The 1,574-nt window shown below is 38.4% G+C and overlaps 1 protein-coding gene across 1 annotated transcript; it reads left to right on the plus strand.

Moving 5' to 3' along the window:
• Positions 1–3: 3 nt before the first annotated feature.
• Positions 4–1,251, plus strand: LOC112461814 (cytochrome P450 9e2-like; the record flags this gene model as incomplete). The annotated part of the gene is made up of 1 exon (XM_025027198.1): positions 4–1,251. A coding segment is annotated over one exon (1,032 nt), but the record flags the coding sequence as incomplete, so codon positions are not given.
• Positions 1,252–1,574: the final 323 nt, after the last annotated feature.

A 1,574-nucleotide genomic window follows, 5' to 3' on the forward strand; every position in this document is an offset into this window, starting at 1 on the left:
GATCATCCGGAAGTCTGTCATGCGATCGACACGAAGGGGGCTTTTAGACGATACACCACCGACGTAATTGCTACGACAGCCTTTGGCATAAGTGTAAATTCAATGAAAGATCGAGACAATGAGTTCTATATAAAAGGAATAGAGACTACCAAATTTGCTACTGGACCGTTAATGATGGTTAAGATGATGTTATTTCGCGCGTGTCCACGGCTCGCTAAATCAGTAGGTCTGTCTTTTTTCCCGCCGGCTACTACCGAGTTTTTCAAGAAGATCGTTGAAGAAACTATTAGAGCGCGGGAAGAGCAAGGCATCGTCAGGCCGGACATGATTCATTTATTAATGCAGGCTCGGGACAAAGAAGGTCCCAGTGTACATAAAATGACATTGGATGACATCGTTTCGCAAGCCTTTATCTTTTTCTTCGCTGGTTTCGAAACGTCTGCGACGCTGATGTGTTTCGCTGCTCACGAATTAGCAGTTAATCAAGATATACAAGATCGTTTGCGCGAGGAAGTACAACAGCATTTTGCCGAAGGAAACGGTGAGATTTCTTACGAATCGCTGTCGAAGATGTCTTACATGGATATGGTGATCTCTGAGACTCTTAGAAAGTATCCGTCGGCGATCATCACCGATAGACTTTGCGCTAAGAGATATGAACTACCTCCGTCGCGACCAGGCTGCAAGAACGTGATCGTCGAACCCAACCATATATTGTTGTTTCCTATTTATAGTTTACATCACAATCCGAAGTACTTTCCGAACCCGGATAAGTTCGATCCCGAAAGGTTCAGCGAGGAGAACAAAGACAACATTTTACCGTACACTTACCTACCATTCGGTCACGGACCTAGAAAATGTATCGGCAATCGGTTTGTTCTCATGGAGACTAAGATTCTGATAGCTCATCTTTTACAAAAGTTCACTCTGAAGATTACGGAAAGGACTGTCGAACCAATCGTATACACTAAAAAAGAGTTTGCGTTGCAACCTGTTGGCGGATTCTGGATTGGCTTGGAAAAAAGAGAAACGTAAAAATCTTGTACGTAATACATTATCGTACAATGTAGTTGTGTTTGGAACAAATTGCCCGATTTTTAACTTTTAAGATATTCAACGCGTATGCACTTTGGAAGATGACTAAAGTGTACAAAACATGTTTTGCGATGTGTTACGTCATTATATATACATAAAGCGAATAATCAAGTTTTTGCTATAGTGAGGAATAAAAAAATTAAATATTACGATAAACATCATGACTTGCGTAGACTCTCAAGTCTACTTGATTGTGATTGTTCTTAATGATTTTTATATAACTTCCACTTGTCGCTAAATAGTATAGTAGAAATAATAAAGTCAATATATCATTAATTCTTCATATAAGAATGTCGCGCAAACGCTTTCTTTCGCACATTTTTGTTTCAAAATTTCTTATTAGTTCAAATTATGTTTATTGTACACTGAGAAAAAAAAATCGTTGATTCAAAGAAATATTATTTGATTTAACTAAATGCAGCGGTCACGGGCTGTCAAGCAAACATTTGTTAATTCAAAAAATATTATATTGAAATAAA

Source organism: Temnothorax curvispinosus, unplaced genomic scaffold (assembly GCF_003070985.1).
Source record: "Temnothorax curvispinosus isolate PA1 unplaced genomic scaffold, ASM307098v1 QBEX01011825.1, whole genome shotgun sequence".
NCBI lineage: Eukaryota > Metazoa > Arthropoda > Insecta > Hymenoptera > Formicidae > Temnothorax > Temnothorax curvispinosus.